Source organism: Taudactylus pleione, unplaced genomic scaffold (assembly GCF_031769625.1).
Source record: "Taudactylus pleione unplaced genomic scaffold, aTauple2 ptg000053l, whole genome shotgun sequence".
NCBI classification, from domain to species: domain Eukaryota; kingdom Metazoa; phylum Chordata; class Amphibia; order Anura; family Myobatrachidae; genus Taudactylus; species Taudactylus pleione.
In genome coordinates, this window is record NW_028284455.1 from 34,088,638 (window position 1) to 34,110,930 (window position 22,293).

At 41.4% G+C, this 22,293-nt stretch overlaps 1 protein-coding gene across 1 annotated transcript in view; it reads right to left on the bottom strand.

The window, feature by feature from the left end:
- ZNRF2 (zinc and ring finger 2) overlaps window positions 1–22,293 on the bottom strand; it is a 180,247-nt gene that overhangs the window by 47,068 nt on the left and 110,886 nt on the right. Inside the window, exon 2 of the mRNA XM_088462784.1 lies at window positions 8,931–9,026. Coding sequence (XP_088318910.1) covers window positions 8,931–9,026 — 96 coding nt within the window. The remainder of the gene's footprint in view (window positions 1–8,930; window positions 9,027–22,293) is intronic.

Here is a 22,293-nt window from a genome sequence, read left to right on the forward strand (position 1 = left end):
TACAGAAAAAGAAAAAAATCTCATTATTATCATTGAATAGGTTGTGAAAACTGGTGAGTCCAATATGGTAACTGAAAAACCACAGCTGCTGTGGAAATACACATTCCAGCACACAGACAATTGTTCATCCAGTTGCAAAATTTTATCTAATGTTATAATTAATTAGGTCAAAAACAGTTGGTCACTCATGTTACTGTATATAATTTTGATGGAGATATCTAATTTCGATCTCATTTACCCTTGAGTTTTGAGCATACCTCCCAACTCTTCCAATATAACTGCCATCATTTGTGGACCTTGAAGGGAAGGACTCTTGCTCCCCTGTGGGGGTTTCCAAGACGTATCATTGTGGGGCTTAACCAGAGTTTGGAAGGTTTGATATGGGTCTTATTATGTCTGAATTGAAATGATTAGACGTGTTGAATAAATGTACACTTGACCATGGATAAAACATTGTTTGATTGCGCTGCTCCTTTAAAGATTTCACATGATTTTTATACATAAAAACAAAAAAGCTGGTCAATAGTGATTTATATCAGTGGTTCTCTTCTCCAGTCCTCAAGTAGCACCAACAGGTCATGTTTTGAGGATTTCTTTAATCATACATGGGTGAGTATAGGAATACATCAGCAATCGTTGTGCCAATTCTGCGTTTTGCAGGTGATTGTATAAATCTGCAATGTATGGGGTTCACAGATCACAGATTTAACAACTCCAATCACTTTTTGGGTGCAATCAGGTTGTCCAACATGTTGGATTTCACAGGTCGGTTGGGGCTGTAGACTCCTAGTGTATGGTAACGATCAGCAGATTTGCAGACCGTTACCAGTAAAGGCCCCCATACATCAAAGATTGATTGCAGCAATTGTGCAATTTGCAATCGATTGTGTACAAAAATCTTTCCCCTTTTCAATCGATTGCAAAATTGCCACAATCGATTGAAAAGGGGAAAGATTTTTGTACACAATCGATTGCAAATTGCACGATTCAAATGATGGGTGTTTCAACATTGGGAGATCTGTAGTGTATGGGTGCAGATTGCTAGATTGGGAAATCCTAAAACCGAGCAACAAATCTCTAACTTGTCCAATTGTAGTTTTCTGATTGCTGATATATGGGGGCCTTTAATCTATTTTGCTGGGTTAATATTTAGCCCACCTGCTTCTACTGACAGAAATCCTCAAGACATAACCTGTTAGGAAAACTTGAGGGTTGAGGTGGAGAACCACGGATTTAAAATATTACCAGACAATATTTTTCTTAGAAATTGAACTTCACCTGTGGCTTGTGTATAAATACTATGGGGGCGTGAACTGATCCAAATAAAACATCAATATACCTGAAATCCAGGTGAGGAAAAGCTCTGAAGTATAACAAATAGTTTGGCTGTCTACACAAACCACAAAGTTAGCAGTGGATTAAAATATATTTATCCAAGTAAGTCCACAAGACTGATATCATCCTAGGAAACCATGCAGTTTCCCACAGTCATGGAGTTGTTTAATCTCTCCATTGAAGGGGCAAAAGGTTTAGTTAGCATGTATAAGAAAAAAGGGTATCACCTTTAAATATTAATTATTTATAACATGTCCATAATAGAATGTTAGAACTAGGGGTGAGCGGGTTCGGATTTCTGAAATCCGAAACCCCCGTGCCCCCCCGATCCGAGGCCGATCCGAGTCAGGCTCGACTTTTCCCGCCTGACTCGGATCTGAAATCGAGGCAAAACGTCATCATCCGGGTCTCGCGGGTTTTGGATCCTATATAAGGTACCCGCGTCGGCGCCATTTTCTCACTCGGCTGTGGACAGTGAAGAGGGAGGGTGGGAGTTAGGGCTGGCTGGGCTGTGTAGTGTAGTGTAGTGCAGTGTAGTGCTGCGCTGTGCTGCTGTTGTCCATAGGGGCTGTGTCCACTACTTCAAAGTCCATAGAGGCTGGCTGGACTGTGTTGTGCAGTCAGTTGTCCATAGGGGCTGTGTCCACTCCAAAGTCCTGTGCAGTGTCCCAGTCCTAAATGGGTGCTGTAGTGTTGTCCAGGGGGTGCTCTGTTTGTCAGGGGTGCTCCCCCAAGTGCTAAAAAAAAATAAAAAAATTTTTCTGTGTTTGTGAATTGTGTGCGCAGTAGCCGCACGTGCATCAACAAAGTAGTGCCAAGCGTGCGCCTGTGTCCCATAAATAAAGGGCCGGCTGGCTTGTCCGTTAAAGGGTGCTGTAACCCCCAAAGGGCACTCCAAACAAAATAAAAAAATATTTTCTGTGTTTGTGAATTGTGTGCGCAGTAGCCGCACGTGCATCAACAAAGTAGTGCCAAGCGTGCGCCTGTGTCCCATAAATAAAGGGCCAGCTGGATTGACCGCTAAAGGGTGCTATAACCCCCAAAGGGCACTCCAAATAAAATAAAAACATTTTTTCTTTGTTTGTGAATTGTGTGCACTGTGACTGCACGTGCATCAACTAAGGAGCAGCGCCAAGCGTGCGCCTGTGTCCCATAAGTAAAGGGCCGGCTGGCTCATTTCTTAAAGGGTGGTGTAACCCACAAAGTGCACTAGTCTCCAACAAAAATAAAAAATTATTTTCTGTGTTTGTGTGCGCCTTAGCCGCACGTATATATCAATATAACATAAATGGAGGACCAAACTTTCTCCCATAAAAATAAAATAGGGAAAGATCAAGAACCACTTCCTCCTAGTGCTGAAGCTGCTGCCACTAGTCATGACGTAGACGATAACATGCCATCAACGTCGTCTGCCAAGGCCGATGCCCAATGTCATAGTAGAGGGCACATACAATCCCAAATGACAAAGTTCAGGAAAATGACCTTGAAAAAAACATTTAAATCATCTGAAGAGAAACGTAAACTTGCCAATATGCCATTTACGACACGGAGTGGCAAGGAATGGCTAAGGTCTTTCCCTATGTTCATGACTAGTGGTTCAGCTTCACATGACGATGGAAGCCCTCCTCCCACTAAAAAAATCAAACGAGTTAAGCTGGCAAAAGCACAGCGAAGAACTGTGTGTTCTAAGAAGATATCACAAATCCCCAAGGAGAGTCAAAGTGTGGTGGTGGTTGCGAAGCCTGACCTTCCCAGCACTGGACGGGAAGAGGTGGCTCTTTCCACCATTTGCACGCCCCCTGCAAGTGCTGAAAGGAGCACCCACAGTCCACTTGCTGATATGCAAATTGAAGATGTCACTGTTGAAGTACAACAGGATGAGGATACTGGTGTAGCTGGCGCTGAGGAGGAAGTTGGCGAGGAGGATTCTGATGGTGATGTGGTTTGTTTAAATCAGGCTTCGGGGGAGACAGTTGTTGTCCGTTGGATGAAAAAGCCCATCACGGTCATGCCTGGGCAGAAGACCAAACATTCCACCTCTTTGGTCTGGCAATATTTCTATCCAAATCCGGACAAGAACTGTCTTGCCATATGTACCATATGTAAAGGTGGAATAAGTAGGGATAGGGACGTTAACCATCTAGGAACATCCTCCCTTATACGGCACCTGCAGCGCGTTCATAAAAAGTTACTGTCAAGTTCAGAAACTTTGGCTAAGACCGTAAGCAGTCCAGGAACACCTAAATCCCGTTGTCTGTTGTATCCAAGCGCCTGCAAACCACACCGTCAACTCCATCCTCGTCAATTTCCTCCTTAGTCAGGATCGGAAGTAGTCCTGCAGGCCATGTCACTGGCATGACTGACTCTCCTATCCGGGATTCCTCCGGAGGATCCTGCATTGCTACGCCTCCTGCTGCCGCTGCTGCTGCTGCTGGGAGTCGTTCATCATCCCAGAGAGGAAGTAGGAACACCACTACTTTTACTAAACAATTGACCCTCCAACAGTCCTTAGCGAGGAGGATGAAGTACGACAGCAGTCATCCTGAAGCAAAACGTATAACTGAGGCCTTGACTGCTATGTTGGTGTTAGACGTGCGTCCGGTATCCGCCATTAGTGCAGTGGGATTTAGACAATTGATGGAGGTAGTGTGTCCCCGGTTCCAAATCCCGTCTAGATTCCACTTCACTAGGCAGGCGATACCGAGACTGTACAGAAACGTCAGAAAAAGTGTCCTCAGTGTCCTGAAAAATGCCGTTGTACCCAATGTCCACTTAACCACGGACATGTGGACAAGTGGAACAGGGCAGACTAAGGACTATATGACTGTGACAGCCCACTGGGTAGATGTATCACCTTACGCAGCAACAGCAGCAGCGTCACCAGTAGCAGCATCTCAGAAACGCCAGCTCGTTCCAAGACAGGCTACGCTGTGTATCACCGGTTTCAGTAAGAGGCACACCGCCGACAACCTCTTAGAGAAACTGAGGGAAATCATTGCCCAGTGGCTTACCCCACTTAGACTCTCCTGGGGATTTGTGATATCTGACAACGCCACCAATATTGTGTGGGCATTACATCTGGGCAAATTCCAGCACGTCCCATGTTTTGCTCACACAATAAACTTGGTGGTGCAGAATTTTCTGAAAAGCGACAGGGGCGTGCAGGAGACGCTTTGGGTGGCCCGAAAACTTTCTGGCCACTTTCGCCATTCAGCGACTGCGTGCCGAAGACTGGAGCGCCAGCAAACACTCTTGAACCTGCCCCGCCATCACCTGAAGCAAGAGGTTGTGACGCGGTGGAACTCAACCCTCTATATGCTTCAGAGGATGGAGGAGCAGCAAAAGGCCATTCAAGCCTATACATCCACCTATGACATAGGCAAAGGAGGGGGTATGCACCTGACTCAAGCGCAGTGGAGAATGATTTCCGTGTTGTGCAAGGTTCTCCAGCCCTTCGAACTTGCCACACGTGAAGTCAGTTCAGACACTGCCAGCTTGAGTCAGGTCATTCCCCTCATCAGGCTTTTGCAGAAGCAGCTGGAGAAAGTGAAGGAGGAGCTAAGACGGAGCGATTCCGCTCGGCATGTGGGACTTGTGGATGAAGCCCTTCATTCGCTTTGCCAGGATTCCAGGGTGGTCAATCTGTTGAAATCAGACCACTACATTTTGGCCACCGTGCTCGATCCTAGGTTTAAAGCCTATGTGGTGTCTCTCTTTCCGGCCGACACAAGCCTGCAGAGGTGCAAAGACCTGCTGGTGAACACACTGTCAGCTGAAGTGGAACGTGACACGTCAACAGCTCCTTCTTCATTTTCTCCCGCAACTGGGGCTGCCAGGAAAAAACTTAGGTATCCTAAGCAACCCGCTGGCGGTGATGCAGGGCAGGCAGGACCAAGTTTGGACATCTGGTTCGGACTGAAGGACCTGGCAACAATTTCTGACATGTCTACTGTCACTACATATGATACTGTCACCATTGACAGAATGGTGGAGGATTACATCGGTGACAGCATCCAAGTAGGCATGTCAGACAGTCCATACCTGTACTGGCAGGAAAAAGAGGCAATTTGGAGGCCCCTGTACAAACTGGCTCTATTTTACCTGAGTTGCCCCCCCCCCAGTGTGTACGCCGAAAGAGTGTTTAGTGCAGCCGGGAACCTTGTCAGCGAAAGGCGTAGGAGGTTGCTTCCACAAAATGTGGAGAAGATGATGTTCATAAAAATGAATTATCAACTCTTCCAGGGAGACCAGCCTCCAGAACGTACAGAGGGACCTGTGGTGGTGGATTCCAGTGGGGACGAGTTAATACTCTGTGAGGATGAGGATGTACACAACACGGAAGAGGGTGAGGAATCGGTGGATGAGGACGACATCTTGCCTCCGTAGAGCCAGTTTGTGCAGGGACAGATTAATTGCCAGCTTGTTTTGTGGGGGCCCAAACGAACCAATCATTTCAGCCACAGTCGTGTGGCAGACCCTGGCGCTGAAATTATTGGTTTGTTAAAGTGTGCATGTCCTGTTTATACAACATAAGAGTGGGTGGGAGGGCCCAAGGACAATTCCATCTTGCACCTCTTTTTTTTCTTTGCGTTATGTTCTGTAAGGGTAAGGGTTAGTCTTATCTTGTTTCCTTATGGGTGTCGGGATTCTGACCGGCGGGATGCCGTAGTTGGTATTCTGACCAGCAGCATCCCTACCACCAGGATCTTATACCCAACCCATTAATTTCATATAATTCAATGTTTGGAAAAAAATATCAGGTGTAGACATTTTTTTAGGGTTAAAATACAGAAAAAAAACTATTCTTTCAAATGATAACAGATCCATGAGTCTTTTTAAAATAATTGTTTATAAGTAAAAAGTACTGTGAAGCATAAAAAGAAAAATAATACATTACGTGCACATTCAGATAACAGAACTGCCTGTTAGGAGGCTACCAAGAGGTTATTATTCCGTCTCCTCTCTTACCCTACTACCTTTCTTCCACCGCTGGAAAAGACCACACTAGATTCCCTACCATGTCTATCTGAATGGAATCAGTGCAGACACAGTAATGTATTGCCATTATCATCTAACCCAGTGGTTCCCAAACTGGGTGCCTCATTTCTCTTGCAGGAGTGCCTCGGGTTGGTGGTCCAATACCAAATAAAATGATTTTTAGTCAGTGTGATAGGCTAAACCAGTGCTAATGACTGCCAATCATAACATATGTGGACAAATAGAAACGCAGCCCTGTCAACCACCACATAACTGAACATAAGGGTGACATACTCTATAAGCACAATTTACTTCACTTAATTTTTGCTGAATTTCTCAATAAGAAACCTTTGGCCCAGGGGGTGTTGTGGAAAAAAATGCTGAAACTCTAGGGCACCGTGATTCAAAAAAGTTTGGGAACCACTGATCTAACCTAATTCTGGGCTACCAACTACAGCACAATATTACCCACTTTTACAGAGTTTCCACAGCTTGATACATTTCACTGAACATTTGTACTAAAAGTTAGGAACACGCATTTTGTTGTAAATATAAAAATGTGAATCCCGTTGATTTTTAAAGACTGGATGGTTAGGCACATGCTGGTGTTGGTATTAATGAGGAGCAGCTCGTTTTACAATGAAAGGGAATAAATATTATACAGTACTACACAAAGTATCACTATCTTATAGTCAGTGATTCATTATACTAGCAGCAAATTACACATAACAGCAGCATATAGAAATGTTGACCAATATGTTATTTCTGTTCTCCTAGCTGGGGGCAGGAGGATGTTGGGTACACCTTATATTTTTTACCTGTAGGTACATTTTACATTCAAAGCTATGGTCTCTGATCCAATATTTCTGAACTAATATTCATTAAGTCTTTGGCCAAGCCTACTTAATAAGCATTTTTGTGTCACATTCCAGGTTTTGGGGAATATGTACCAACTTTGGAGAGCTAAAGTGGAGAGAGAAAGTACCAACCAACCAGCTCCTGTCATTTTTCAAACACAGCCTGTGACATGGCAGTTAGGAACTGATTGGCTGGTACTTTATCTCCGTTCACTTTATTTCCATCCAAGGCTTAGTAAATAGACCCATAATCTGTAAAGTGACATAAGCTGATTGGCTGGTACTTTATCTCTCTCCAAGGCTTGATACATCTAGTCCTTAATCTATAGGATTCACTATGGCCTGGCTAAATGAATAAATTAATTAAATAAATTGAGTATACTGAGTGCTTTTGAGTTTTTTTTTTCTCTATAATATATCTTCCATCTAACAGTCTCAAATAAAAATATTGGGGTCTATTTACTAAGCCTTGGATGGAGATAAAGTGAACGGAGATAAAGTACCAGCCAATCAGCTCCTGTCATGTTACAGGCTGTGTTTGAAAAATGACAGTTAGGAGCTGATTGTCTGGTACTTTACCTCTGTTCACTTTATCTCCATCCAAGGCTTAGTAAATAGGCCCTATTGAGTTGAGAAAACATTGAGGATAGCAAAGACAGACAGTCAGAGGATGGTAATTCCAGCTTCTGCAGCTCATTTGGGACTTTGGGGAAGATGCATCAAGCCTTCTAAAGAGTGAAGTGGACAAGTTGCCCATAGCAACCATCCAGCTTCTACTGATCATTTTATAGAATGCATTTGACAAATGCTAGTTATAAACTGATTGTTTGCTATGGGCAACTACTGCACGTTTAAACAAGCATCATTTTAAGTATTTCTGTGGATTGTAGAAGCTTTCAACATTACAAAGCCATGTGTAAGCAAAGATCAGAATAAATAACACCCAATGCTCAGGGTCATAAATAGTAATATTAGTCATACCTCCCAACATGACCCACCCCAGGAGGGACACAATGCTCTGGTCCTGGACTTCCCTGGTAATTTATGATTGGTGGTGGCTCCACAGGTGGGGCTGCAGCACAGTCCAAAATTTAAATAGGGGAGTCACACCAACTGCCAGTCAGTCCCAGCCAGTGATGTTTGGCAGCGTGTGAAATGACAGTTGGTGGGGCTCCCCTATTTGAATTTTGAACTGCACTGCAGCCCCGCCTCTTACCAGGGAAGTCCAGGACCAGAGCATTGTGTCCCTCCTGGAGAGGGTCATGTTGGGAGGTATGATATTAGTGCCTGGGGTGGGAAGGAAATGTAACACCCCCAATACCTCAGTTGTAACCAAATTAACCTAAAATAATAATTCACTGCGCCCCTCTTCAGATTTACACCCTGGCCAGTTTCGCCTCAGACGCAGCTCTAGTTAAAATCCTGCCATTACCTACTAAGAGTAAAGGAATCCATTTCGTCGGCTGAATTTATATTAATAGAGTATGCATTTTTATCACTATACACTTGGAATTAGGTAAAACACATGGCTCATTGCACTTTATGCCTCAGCAATGAAGTACAAGGTCATAGTGAACTCATAGGTCCAGTTTTTTTTTTCAGACCATAAAATGGCTGCCATCACTCTGTATACAGAGCATTACATAATAATAATTTACTTAACTGCTTTGTAAATTGCTTGTCAAATATTCTTTTGCAGTCTACTGTTTGTAGCCATATTAATGTGCAATTTAGTATTATCAAACAACTAGTAATACTTACCATTGTATGTTATTCTTGGCTTTGTTAAGCACATCACGAGATGCAAATCCATTTCATCTGTGGGAATGAACTTTGAGCAGACTGGGCACTTAAATCCTGTTAAAGAAACACAAACGTATTAGGAAACATGTATTCTATAAAATAATATGCAATTAAAAATAATATGTTCTTGTAGAGCTATAAGAAGTCATGTATATTATAATGATATTACTAGTAACAAAGTATATCTGAGACTAATTATATTGTCACCAGGCTGCAAACTGAGGGTTACCACAGTAAAGAGAAATTAACAGTTTTATCAGGTTTCATCTGCAGCGCAAATGGAAAGCAGCCAGCCTTACATATAAGGATTATTAGCCTTACAGCATACAAAGCTGGCATACACAGAGGCGTTACTGGCAGATGCATCATGCTTTACATATTATCTGCCTGCCCACGTCATAAGCTAGAAAAATGGATCAATAATTTACAAAGTAGTTTAAAGTAGTTGTGTTCATGAATTATATATTGAATGGAATAGATGAATTAAGTGGTGTAAAATAAAGGTGTACCTGCACTTATAGGGATTTATGCAGAGTTAGATTGAAATCGGGTGCCCATTGCTCCTAAACTGCGTGCAAGGACAATATGCATATAATTGTCTGCATGCTGAGTTATGGGCATCCTGCGGTGTGCCAGCCCCATATACTTGCGTTTTCTACAAGTCATCATCAATGCACATTTGCATCTACCCTATACCAGTCTTGCATCCAGGTCTGTAGACACACCTTTGCCTACGTAAGAACACCATGGAGGGCATTCAACTAGGTGCAAGAATAGCAAAAATCCTGCACCTGCGCGGTTTGTCCTGCAGGTGCAGAATTTTTGCTATTCACTTAGATGCGGGGGTTTTCATTTCGGAAGCATGCATACTCGCAGTGTCCCAAAATCTGCAGCAGATGGGCATCTCAATACAGCTCTTAGCAACGACAACATTTGCATATTTTCGCAGCTGCGGTTGTATTGGCGTACTTCTCTGATAATATTCAAAAGACAATTGGGAGGATGTTTGCTATTATCTATATACATATAAAGAAGGATCAATAAAATAAACCCTAACGCAAACCTAAGCCTCCGATTTATGTATGCCCACCGGAATTACATAGATGCAGCTCCCAGCTTGGCAATACTGTTTTGCCAAATACACCAAAGAACAAACAAGAAAGGTAAAGAGATATTCACCCAGGGAGTGCTCCCTGGATGAATATCTCTTTACCTATCTTGTTTGTTCTTTGATATAAAGAAGGACACTGACTAAAAGGTCAATTGATGAAGGCAGGAAAGAAAAACTTGGTAGTAATAGAATGAAATAAAGAATTTTAGAAGACGGGATGAAGTATTGTAGACTGTTGTTCTGTAGCACACTGATGGGGCTACATTTATAATCCTGAGTTATAGCCTTGCATTCTGTCTGCTCATATCTCTGTGATTAATGAATGCTGCCCTCACCGATATTAAATTTTCATAAGTCCATGCATTGGTGCCTTACAAGGTAGTATAGGTAATAAGCAAAGCTGAATATATATTTGTCTGTGATATTAAAGCTCTGTCAATGAGGATATATGAGGAGATATCTAGCGCTCATATGGTGAAACTATTGTTTGATTACTGAAGTAAGGAAATTCGATTACCTCTAATAATAAACAGCTAGAGAAGGGGGGGGGATCCTTCCTTGGGGCCGTACAAACCACACAATAGACTCTCCTAATACTGCCAATTTTGTTTTTTACAGATTGTTGTTGTAAAATATAACTAAAAAACAGATATCTAACTGGCATAGTATTTATTTAAAAAGGGTGATTTACAAGGTTACTGGATAGATTCATTATATAACTTCTTAACAAACATATATGTTGTTATACTAATAGGTACGAAGAATTTTCACTGATGAAGCTGAAACAGGAAGTACCAAGTCATGAGGGAGCTGCAGTAATATCTAATCCTGCCATATTGTGTGGATTTTTTTTCTTATAGAGCTGACTGGCCAGTAAACAATAACACATGACCATCTGACCATATGAATGCATCTAATAAGCTATTTCCTGCAAAGCCAATTTTTCCACAACAATTTTAATTTATAGTGTATCAACAAAATTGTCCTGGTTATACAATAATAAGGAGGTGACTTAGCCTGCATTGGTTACAGTTCTAAAAAATACAAACCAGTTATTCGTTTTTGGGGGTTACAAAAGAGGAGCTATTGGGCCAGCTGTCTGATATTGCTATGGCCAGAGATTTGATCTGATGGCCAATTTTAACCTAAACGAATTCCATTAATGTGGGTAGAAAATTACTGCTATGAACGTGTGCAGTCGTCTCCCATATCAACAGGCTACTATGTGGAACACAAGTTATCTGGCAGAAGGGCAAAAGCTAATTTGATCTTGGTTTTCAGTATGAATACAGATTGTGAAAGTGCTGCCTTATGATCCTTCTGACTTTTTGGATTCTATGCTGGAATTGGTCAATTTGGGCAGAGAGACTGGCACTCAGCAATCAAGCATAGCTGTAGGATTGGAATATGTATGGCCACGTTATATATATTGAGAAAATCTCTGGTCACAGTACATCTGTGGAGGGGTCCCATGTTGATCGCCCTAGTGGTGTTCAGACAGCAGATACCCAAAAGGATTCAAGCTCAGCCAATCAGCACCTGTTTGAAAATGACAAACAATCTTTCCCTTTGTCAATCGATTGCAGATTGCAGAATTGCCACAATCGATTGAAAAAGGGAAAGATTTTTATACATAATCGAATGCAAATTGCACGATTGCTGCAATCAATCTCTGATGCATGGGGCCTTTAGCTTCAGCAGTTCATAAAGAAGTTTACTCTATGACTAAAACATACTAATAATAAGCACATCGTAACAAGTCAATTAGACTCAATCCCACACAACATTTTAAAAATAATTCTCTTGAATAATTGTAACTTAAAAGATCAGTGAACTTTTAGCTCCTATTGCAAAACTATATATATATATTGTTTTAATTTCCTGAAACTTGTAAAAGTAAAAACAGAAACACAAGTATTTTAGTATAATATAGGCACAAGGTTAAATATATTATAACAAAGGAACTAGTCAATCATTTCCTACTCCTGGGTCATCGACACTGCATGTGCTGATCTGTTTCTGCGATGTCGGTCGCAGTGCCCCAAAGCCGCAGCATGATTAACATGCTGCTGGCATCTAGGGGCAGCGACACCGAGCGTTCCAGAAAATGGAGTGTCTCTGCCCAATTTTCTGGGCTTCCCGAAGCCAGCGGCTGCATTCTTGGACGGTGCTTCACTGGTCCCAGAAGCATGATTTTCCCGGACATCCTGAGTAACCTGAGGGTTACTCAGATGTTTGATGCTCACGAAGCCAGTCTCTGTTGGCTGCGTCTTTGGATGCAGCATCAAATCAAAGATGCAGACATTGGGCGTCTTAGACTTAACACGCCTCCTACAGCTTTTGCATATTTTAGCACAGCCGCAGCTGACACAGCGGCTGTGCTAAAAATTAATCCTAGTCAACGGTGAACTGCTGATTCTATATGCACTGTAATGTACAAAGACAAAAATTAATTAAATGAAAAAACAAAATAAAAACAGATTACCATTAGAATAGAAAAAGTACCTAGGCGCTTAATGAATGGATATCACAGCCTAATAAATCACAGCTGATTGGGTTAGTCAATCCCAATAGTCAAGGAACATAAAAATAAAAAAAGCAGCTGGAAAATCAGGTTGTGTAAACAATGTAACAGGTTCGATAGTTTTAAGCAGTATTTATTATCAAGTAATAAAAATGTATCAAAACATATATTCTTATGCCTCTAATAATACATGTTTTATAAAATAGACATTAAAAACACAAATTGTTGCAGAGTTTAAATATATAGTCTTGCGACTCACGTAGAGTCTTAAATGGTTTCTAATATATTAAAAACAGGTTCAAAATGTACAGTATATGTGTATACTTGCCAGCCAATTGGAAAATTGAAGAAGTATACTTCTAAGAAAAAAAGTGTGAATATCACTGACAGCCAAAGTCCTTGTAAACTGAATTATGGTATTGATCCCGGTGTCACTAGAGGCTCAGAACTAATTTTAGGGAGCCAGGATCTCCGTTAATCTCCTGAACCAGCTGAAGTTGTCCTGATTGGGGACACTAAGCTCCTCATCCGGCAGCTGCCCCCGTTGGTGCCAGAGGGGGTGTGTATGCCGCTGTTTATTATTGTCCTCTGTTAGAGCAGCGGAGTTCACGGTGTCACTAGCAGGGCTCAACCTTGTAACGGGAGCCTGGATGTCCGTTTAGCTTCAGCAGGAGTAACGGGTTTCTGTGAGGTTGATGGTGAAACTCACCCAGCAGAAATCCCGGTGTATTCAGGAGGAGTGAAGCGCTGGTAGGGATGTCCAAAAACAGGAGAAAGATCACGTGGACTAGGTGTCACCTTGACAAAGACGCCAGAATAGCGTTGAAACGCGTAGGTGATTCCCCTGCCAAGATTTTCTGATTGCTGCAGAGATTTACTTCTAAAGGATACATTACCATTGCCATTTTCAGCCACTCTTAAGGATGTTTCCAGGGAACTATTCATTGAATAAACCCACAGGCATATTTCCATCTGCCGCTTCATTGAAAAGCCGGACAAACCATCTGCTGACTAGTCCACGTTATCTTTCTCCTGTTTTTGGACATCCCTACCAGCGCTTCACTCCTCCTGAATACACCGGGATTTCGGCTGGGTGAGTTTCACCATCAACCTCACAGAAACCCATTACTCCTGCAGAAGCTACATGGAGATCCAGGCTCCCGTTACAAGGTTGAGCCCTGCTAGTGACACCGTGAACTCCGCTGCTCTAACAAAGGACAATAACAAACAGCGGCATACACACCCCCCCTGGCACCAACGGGGGCAGCTGCCGGACGAGGAGCTTAGTGTCCCCAATCAGGACAACTTCAGCTGGTTCAGGAGATTAACGGAGATCCTGGCTCCCTAAAATTAGTTCTGAGCCTCTAGTGACACCGGGATCAATACCATAATTCCGCTTACAAGGACTTTGGCTGTCAGTGATATTCACACTTTTTTTCTTAGAAGTATACTTCTTCAATTTTCCAATTGGCTGGCAAGTATACACATATACATTTTGAACCTGTTTTTAATATATTAGAAACCATTTAAGACTCTACGTGAGTCGCAAGACTATATATTTAAACTCTGCAACAATTTGTGTTTTTAATGTCTATTTTATAAAACATGTACTATTAGAGGCATAAGAATATATGTTTTGATACATTTTTATTACTTGATAATAAATACTGCTTAAAACTATCGAACCTGTTACATTGTTTACACAACCTGATTTTCCAGCTGCTTTTCTTATTTTTAGATTACCATTAGAAAAGGGGCTTAGGTTATGTGCTATAAAGTATTTTCTATCTACCTAACTTTATTTTTGAAAACTTCCACCCTTTTAGCAAAACAAGTACTTCAGTAGAGATGGTAGATACAATTATACAATTAGTGGAACCTCTGCTGGCCTGCATCTGTCATCATTCCACAGAGGAGAAGACGAGTGCCAATAGAAGAACACTGAGGTAGCTGTATAAAGCAGTGAAAAGAGTGTAGAAGTGTGTCAGTTGAGAAGTTATAACAACCAATCAGCTTTGAGGTTTCATTTATCAAGTACATTCTGTAAAATAATAGGTAGGATGTGATTGGTTGCCATGGGTAACTTCTCCACTGGCACACTTCTCCACTCTTTTCACTTCTTCTAGTGATTCAGGTCCTATACTGTCCAGAGATCATGAAGGAGGCTGGGCAGCAAAGGTGCTAACTATATATATTGATACCCTGATCATTTGGGCAAACAGCAGGAGATCCATATGCAGGGTCTGCACAGATGTTTTTGTGTGGGGAAATGATGGAAAATGTCTATAGAGTGCAACAGTTTATCTGTGGTTTATACATTATGAACTACAGACATCACTGAGGCACTTTATAAGCTTTACTGTATTCATTGCATACAATTGGACATACACAATGAGTTGCTATCCAGAACCATTCAAGAGCGCCATGAAAGCCTTTTCAAGGCACAGTCCCTGTGTATCCCTTCTAGTTCTTTTAGATAACAGGATGCCAGGATTTTTGCATTACTGGACCTGCATGTAGGTCTTCAGTTTGGTGCTAGGCCATACTTTCCAACATCACCACTGGGCAAATTTGGCAGTATGAGCATGTCGATACCAACAGATAGGAGGCATGGTTGTGGTGGATGGGCCAACCTTGTATCACAAGCCAGACAGTGGGATACGAATGTAGGGAAGTCAAATAGCTACATAGGCTGCTGCACATACGTGAGTCACATGACATTTATGAATCATGCAATTATGAGGCAGGCAGACAGCGAGGTGACGCATACAACAATGCATTAAAACTTCATCAATATTGTATTAATTGAAGCCACAATTTATTTGCCATGATTAAATGACCATAGCCTAAACAAGAGCTTTTTCAATAAGTATATAAATAGAGCATTCATTGTGTCTTTAGTCGGTTTACATTTTGTTCCATGAGGTCCTGGGAACTGTTTAAATTAGCAAAAAGGTCAAATACTAGATGGCATTCTGTAGTCTGACAGTCATGTCAGCAAAATTATCTTTGAAAATTGTCCAAAAATCCAGAATACTATCATCTGGCACAAAATGGGTCTCAATGTTTCGGTATTAAAAGGTTCAGCCTGTACTATGGCAGGGAGAATTTTTTTTTTTTTAAGGAAATCCAGCTGCCCCTAGGGAATAAAATCCCATTAAAAGCTAACAAACAGACATAGCAAAAAATGCTTTTACTAGAGTAAGTCATCGACACATAATGTTGATTTGAAGAGCCCTGGCTGAAACTGGGTAGTACAGAGTGGTTGTATAACTGTGCGATTGCTGGTTTTTACACAGGTGATTCCAGATTTGTCTTGCTACAACTGGCTAAAGAGAGAAACAAGGACCTTGGTTTTAACCCTTCAGGTGCTGGGAAAATCAAAGGTTGTCGGCCTTCTCCACAAGTAGTATATGTGACAGTTTGAATAAATATCTATGACCAAACTGGTTGTCATCCACAATGTGGCTCCATTGTGACAACTTATGGGCGTATTCAAGTTGAGGCGTAAAGTCAGTTTCCGCATGTTTTTGGCGGAAACTTTTTGGCCGATGACGTCATTTTCGCCTGTTTGACTTTTACCCCATATTCAATTTGAAAAACTTTCTGCCTAGGCGGAAAGTCAATGCAAAGTAATAGGCGAAAAAGTTTTGCCTATGAATGGGAGGCGGAAAGAAGTGCAGAATTTGGGTTTTGGGGTGCAACGTTGTGGGAACCCCCGTGCAGCCTTCAGACAGTCCCCCAAAGGTAATCTGTATCAAAAAATGTTAAACACTTAAGGACACCCAAAAAATGACTTTGAATAAGGGGGCGGAAAAAAAAAATGTTGGGGTACAAACTTAAAAACTAGCGAACTTGACTCTGGGGGGGTCACCAAGTATGCCCCAAGTGTTTTTTTGATTGCAGGTGCTTGCGGCAGGTGGATTTTTCAAATTCACTTTATCAACTTTTAAATATGCTGACCCCCATTTTCAAGTACCCCAAATTTGCTGGGATAACTTATTTTCTGGGAAAAAAGCGCCTAAATACTATTCTGCATCATGTATAGAAAAACGCTATTTAACAGCTATTGAGCCCATTTAAAATCACCAAATACCTTCAGCAAGCCAAATCGGGGGGTACCATAGCTAACCCCCATATCCGCATCTTTTGGGGGGGGTGTCAGGCTGATTTCCCCAAAAATGACAGTACTTTCCGCCTGTTACAGTTTTGCCGGGTCCAGTTTTCGTGTACTTCCATACTGAATACGGGGTAAAGCAGGGACGGCCGCGATACTTTTCCGCCTGCAGAACAGGCAAAGTAGGCGGAAAGTCTGGGGCCGCGAAAAAGTATAGCGGCTCGGCTCATATTGAATACGGCTCTTATTATCTTAACCAGATTGTAAATAATTTCTGTTGGGTGGAAAAAAAAAATATGATGAAAATACGACGACCTCTACTTGTGCATGTTTGAGGTCATATATTGGCGTGAAAGTGGAGGAAACGGCATACTGGCGATATGCACAGCGTCATCCAGACACTTGCACCATATATATTATTATCCTTTATTTATATGGCGCCACAAGTGTCCCGCAGCGCCTTACATAGTACATAGTCAAAAAAGTGAACAATAAACCTGTGACTTACAGTACATTCAGAGGCATAACTAGGTTATTTGGCGCCCATGGGCAAGATGAAAAATGGTGTGCCCCCCCCCAACTGTGTGTAGGCGCCTTTGGGCCATGCCAAAATGGGCGTGACAACTTGCCCCAAGGGGTGTGGCCACTGGAAAATTGGGACGTGTCAACATGATACGCCACCGTTTCTAGTCACTCTGGGAACATTCCTTTCCATTCCAGTTTGAATCCTAGGTATGACTGTGTTTTAAATTAATAAGTATGTGAAGTAGCTTGATATAGTTATAATTCACAGTCTTCCCTTGTAATAGCAGATGGCTCATTGGTAAGCCCTCTGACTGCAAAGCATGAAGTGACAGGTTCGAATCCCAACTATGACAGTATTTTCAAAGGTGAATATGACTGAAGGGGAGGAGATGTGATCTGTGAGTCCCAGCATCTCCTCTCTGCGTCTGATCACTGAGTATTGTACCACTGAGTACAATACAATGCAGGACAAGACATACATTGCAGAGGGATGTTTCTTCCATAATGGCAACTTCTGGATATGCTGCCCTGGCCAGATTACAGTAGTTTCAGATAATTACAAAGATCCCAGATATTCACCTAAAAATTTACAAAAACACAGTGGTCATATAATAGCTAACAGTATTAGGAATACAGGAGATCTATTCAAAAAATATTCAACTGCATAAAGATAATGGACAACTGCATATTTAATCAATAATTCAAATGGTGTACAGTAACACAAATAAACATACCGTTACTGTATGACAATTACCCTTGTTAGTGTATTGTTAGTTTCATGTTTTAGCTCCACCTAGTTGTGCTATGTAAGGGTTTATAAGGTGCAGCTACCTGTGATTGGGGTGTGTTTTTTTTTACCTGTGTTTGCACAACATGGCTATTTGGAACTAGCATGGAGTGTTTGTCTTTATTGGATGCTTTTGAAAAAAAATCTGCAAAAATCAGGCTTACAGTGATTTACAATAGTTGTTGCTGGCAGGATACAGTTTGTCTTACTTATTTTTTATGCTAGTAAATATTTGTTAAAAATATATGAATCTGTCAAATCCTCAGCCTTGTGGCTACGACTACACTCTAAGGGATCAATTAAATTATGAGCGAGTTTACAAAAGCAAGTTTGTTACAAGAAAGTCGCACACATCGTGTGAATACACTTAGCCAAGAAATGAGAGATCCAACTAGAAATGCCAAATTGAGGTAGTTGCAGTGAGGCTGCGTGACTGTTCTACAAAATGCATCCAGGGGGAAATGCATGCAAAAAAATGGGAAACCATCGTGGACCTCAAAAAAGTGACAACTGATAAAGCAGAACAATAAAGAAGACTGTTAGTGAACATAAGAAAAGTACTGGAGGTTCTTAAAAGGTGTCAAAAGGCTTATTTTAGCACTTTTTATTAATGGTGGAAAAATGATAGCAAGCAAGTGTTTTACAGCAAATTATAGTTTTTACAGAATTTTGGGGTACAGAAAAAAGGTCTGTATCGTAATTTTTCAGTGTTTTTATACAAGTTGTTAAAAAGTTTAAATAAACCTGTCTCACATCATTTACACCTCCACATATCTGTCCCAGATCATTTACACCTCCACGCACCTGTCCCACTTTAATTACACCTCTACGTACCTGTCCCACATCATTTATACCTCCACATACTTGTCTCACATAATTTACACCACCACGTACCTGTCCCACATCATTTACACCACCTACCTGTCCTACATCATTTACACCTCCACATACCTGTCCCACATCATTTACACCTCCACATACCTGTCCCACATCATTTACACCTCCACATATCTGTCCCAGATCATTTACACCTCCACGCACCTGTCCCACATCAATTACACCTCTACGTACCTGTCCCACATCATTTATACCTCCACATACTTGTCCCACATAATTTACACCACCACCTACCTGTCCCACATAATTTACACCTTTACATACTTGTCCCACATCATTTACACCTCCACATACCTGTCCCACATCATTTACACCACCATGTACCTGTCCCACATCATTTACACCACCTACCTGTCCTACATCATTTACACCTCCACATACCTGTCCCACATCATTTACACCTCCACATACCTGTCCCACATCATTTACACCTCCACATACCTGTCCCGCATCATTTACACCTCCACATACCTGTCCCGCATCACTTACACCTCCACATACCTGTCCCGCATCATTTACACCTCCACATACCTGTCCCACATCATTTACACCTCCACATACCTGTCCCGCATCATTTACACCTCCACATACCTGTCCCGCATCATTTACACCTCCACATACCTGTCCCACATCATTTAACCCATTATTGAGTTTTTAAGAGAAAAGCCTCTGAAAACTGACGTCTCTATTGGCCAAATTATGTTATTTAAACCCCTCAAAGTGCATGATCATTCATAGGGATGGGTGTACCAATGTTCCAACATTTCTACCTTAAAAAAAAAGATTTACCTTACCTTTTCACATGCCCAGGGGGGGGGTGCATACAGAAAAATGTGAATTTCCTCTTAAAAAAAAAAAATCAATGCGAGTTTCTAATTAAATTACCATTCTGCATAACGAGAATGTACCACCTAAACGTACTGAACGAACAATAATTTTCTCTGTATATTTGCCTATTTAACGCCTTGATTACTGTAGCTTTGTGACATTTTAGCATTTTGCTCTGTGCTGATAAGCAAGTCCGGGTGCTAAAGGCATTATGTATCGTTGATAAATGGAGTCCTTTATTTGTTAAATATCACACAATTTTCTGTTGATTCCGCCCATCTTGAAATCATACTTGCGTACTCTCCCAAATAGTATTTGTGGGAATTCAATTAGCCACGGGTCTTACCACGAACTTTTAACTTCTGGTTTATATGCCCAAAGCTATTCATATATATCCTACAGTAAGCCCTGTATCCCGTGGTAAGCCCCGCGGCTAACGAGCAGTAAGGCTTAATTCCAGGTTAAGTGTTCAGAGATATGCAATTACCCTGTGCAGTAAGCCCCAAGGGTACACCTAACATGGATTTCTTTTTCACCCTCCTATGAGATCCTGAATTCCACAAGACCAGGGAACCTCTCTTGTTTTACCCACTTTCCTAGTTAAGTGGGTTTTTCCTGCAAATCGAGTTATCAAGTGTCTGCCCTCCGTGGTGTGCCCCCTATCAAGTGTCTGCTCTCTGATTTATTTGTATGTCCCTGTTTTCTATTTCTTCTGCTTTGCCCATTGTTCAGTGCTGTGAAGCAATGCTGTGCCTTACAAATAAACAACAATAATCATAATAAGAATGTCTTGCCGGAGACAATGGTTTTAATGCTTCATGTGACCTTGGACAAGTGTCTCCTAGCATCAAATGCAACCAAAATACAATGAAAATTGATGAACAATTCTGTGTACATAGCTGTGTAAGATAATATGCGCTATATAGAAAATAGTACATGAATAAACAATTCAGTTTAGAATATGCAATGTAGAGAGCTAAATAAATGAAAAGCTATCTGTTAGTAAAAATAGCACAGTTAACTTGTAATAGCCAGTTAAAGTAATTAAAATTAAGTTCAAATTATTGTTAAAGACTTAACCATGGTACTTAAGCTGAAAATCCATCCCTCTGCATATTTCTGGAGCTAGGCATATGGTTGGGCAGCCTCCAAGAGCTTAGTAACCTAAATTCTTCCTCTACTCTTCTGAATGAAAGGAGAATTGCTACGTTTCCCTCAGGATTGTTCTCTGATCTTTCTGGCAGCAGAATAGCAGTCAGGGCTGCCCAAAAGAAAAACCCAGACAGGGACGTGAAGTTCTGGGAACGGTGTACGAGTTCTGCTCCTGCCAAGTTTTATGCAATTTGTGAACAGCCATAATGGAACGGAAAAGCTTTATGGCAAAGGGAATACTATTTTATTCACATCAGACTGCTCTGCAGGGCATAGAGTGCTAATCTTACTAGGTAATGCTGATAAAATGTTGAAGTGTGCACACTGTCATAGAGACGAGGTGAATGCATAAAGTATTAGAGAGTAGATAGACGTGTGGTTTCATGGAAATGACAAACAAAGTTAACTGATAAGCAACAGATATGAGAATAATGTGAGCATTTGATGTAATCACTAATAACCAGCAATGAAGAATTTGGGAAGTCTCTTAATTTTTATATTTAAACTCTTTCTTATTCCATTTCTAAGCACTGTCCATAGTCATTAAGGTGCGATCTTCCCAGTGCCAACAGGAAATGTGGTGTGGCCCTGTACTGATGAGTGCAGCCAATTGTGTGTAGGTTGGGGTGGGGGCAGGAGGATTGCCACATCCCTATGCAAATTGCAGGGCTCTCTTTACATGCTGTAAAGGGGATCATCAGTGGATTGAAGGACCATTGGTTAGGCCCATCACAGGTTTGAAAAAAATATTGCTCACGGCAGCAACCCAGAAAAACAAGGAGAAAGGAGAAGTTACAACCATGTAAGTATTTTAAAGTGTCATAATATGTCAATAATGTCTTAAATTTACAGCGGGCAAAATAAGTTTTGAGCACATCAACATTTTTTCTGTAAATATATTTGTAATGGGGCTATTGTAATGATATTTTCACCAAATGTCAGCAACAACCCATGCAATCCACACATGCAAAGACATCAAACTATAGATGTCCATACATTAAGTTATTTGTAATGTGAAATGACACAGGGAAAAAGTATTGAACACACGAAGAAAGGGAGGTGCAAAAAGGCATGGAAAGCCAAGACACCAGCTGAAATCTATCTGCAATTAGAAAGCAATCCTTCCCTTGTCAGTGCAAACTAACATAAGATGGTTCAGTCCCAACTGATGGCCTACAAAAAGGTGTCTCAATACCAAGGTGTCACACAAGAAACACATCTCATGATGGGTAAAAGCAAAGAGCTCTCTCAAGACCTTCTCAACCTTATTGTTACAAAACATACTGATAGCATTGGTTACAGAAAGATTTCTAAACTTCCGAATGTTCCAGTGAGCACTGTTAGGGCTATAATCCGGAAGTGGAAAGAACATAATTTCAC